At 56.1% G+C, this 1304-nt stretch overlaps 2 protein-coding genes across 2 annotated transcripts in view; one reads left to right on the forward strand and one right to left on the reverse strand.

Annotated features, from left to right (window-relative positions):
- EMH_0060890 (uncharacterized protein) overlaps nucleotides 1-259 on the reverse strand; it is a gene marked incomplete at both ends in the record, with an annotated part of 453 nt that extends 194 nt beyond the window's left edge. Inside the window, one exon of the mRNA XM_013497838.1 lies at nucleotides 1-259. Within this exon, the coding sequence (XP_013353292.1) occupies nucleotides 1-259 (259 nt within the window).
- Nucleotides 260-1012: 753 nt separating this feature from the next.
- The window catches only part of EMH_0060900 (uncharacterized protein), a gene marked incomplete at both ends in the record, with an annotated part of 2611 nt that continues 2319 nt past the window's right edge, over nucleotides 1013-1304 (forward strand). Inside the window, one exon of the mRNA XM_013497839.1 lies at nucleotides 1013-1107. Coding sequence (XP_013353293.1) covers nucleotides 1013-1107 — 95 coding nt within the window. The remainder of the gene's footprint in view (nucleotides 1108-1304) is intronic.

The following is a 1304-nucleotide window of genomic DNA, read 5'->3' on the forward strand; positions in this document are numbered from 1 at the left end:
GTGCCGTTGTTACTGCAGTTGCTGGTGTTAATGCTGTTTCTGTTGCTGCTGCTGCTGCTGCTGCTGCTGCTGCTGCTGCTGTTGCTGCTATCGCTGCTGCCCCTGACAGTGCTGCTCTAGCTGAGCTAACTGCTGCTGCTGCTGCAGCGCTTCCTGCTGCTGCTGCTGTTGCCGCTGCTGCAGTTGCTGCTGCTACTGCTGCAGCTTTTTGCTGCTGCTGTTGCTGCTGCTGCTGCTGCTGGGCCGCTAAAGGGTGCATGCGGCGGGGAAGGGAGGCCCCTTAGAAGGAGCCATTGGAGCCCCTTGCTGCTGCTGCTGCTGCTGCTGTTGCTGCTGCTGCTGCTGCTGCTGCTGTTGCTGCTGTTGCTGTTGTTGCTGCTGTTGCTGCTGCAGCAGCTGCAGCAGCGGCTATAGCCTGTCGCTGCCGCTACTGCTGCTACAGCTACTGCTGCTGCTGCTGCCGCTGCTGCTACAGCAACTGCTGCTGCTGCTGCTACAACAGCAACTGCTACTGCTGCTGCTGTTACAGCAACTGCTGCTGCTGCTGCTGCTGCTGCTGCTGGCTGTAGCTGCAGCAGATGATGAGATAGACAAGGAGAAGCAGCAGGAAGCAACGGAGCGCATGCAGCAGCAGCAACAAACAACACAAAAGAATAATAAGCAGCAGCTGCTGCTGCTACTGTTGTTGTTATACTCAGCAGCAGCAGCAGCAGCAGCAGCAGCTGCTGCTGCTGCTGCTGCTGTTACTATACCAAAGGGGGCTGTGGGACGGCAGACACCCAGTTGAGACGGGGCTGCTGCTGCTGCTGCTGCTGCTGCTGCAGCAGCAGCAGCAGCAGCAGATGGGTTGTGCACGGCAGCGAGATCTGGTCTCTGTGTGTAATATATAAATAAAAATAAATTAAATAAAAAATAATAAAGACAGCAGCAGCAGCAGCAGCAGCACCAGTTATGTATGGGGTTGCTGCTGCTGCTGCTGCTGCTGTGCGGAGTTGCTGCAGAGTTGGTATTGATGGTGCAGCTGCAGCAGCAGCAGCAGCAGCTGCAGCAGCAGCAGCAGCAGCAGCAGCTGCAGCAGCAGCAGCAGCAGCGGGGCCGCGCAGCAGGGTTCGTTGATCGCTTTCTGTTTCTGTTGCTGTTTATTTATCTCCTTTTTGTTTTTATTTATTCTTTATTATACTGCCTGTGGTGGTGCTGCTTCTCTCTCTAAGGGGGTTGCATCAGAGCAGCAGCAGCTGCAGCAGCAGCAGCAGCAGCAGCAGCAGCAGCAACAGCAGCAGCAGCAGCAGCAGCAGCAGCAACAG

The sequence above is a fragment of the Eimeria mitis genome, genomic scaffold (genome assembly GCF_000499745.2).
Source record: "Eimeria mitis Houghton genomic scaffold, Emh_scaff2973, whole genome shotgun sequence".
NCBI classification, from domain to species: domain Eukaryota; phylum Apicomplexa; class Conoidasida; order Eucoccidiorida; family Eimeriidae; genus Eimeria; species Eimeria mitis.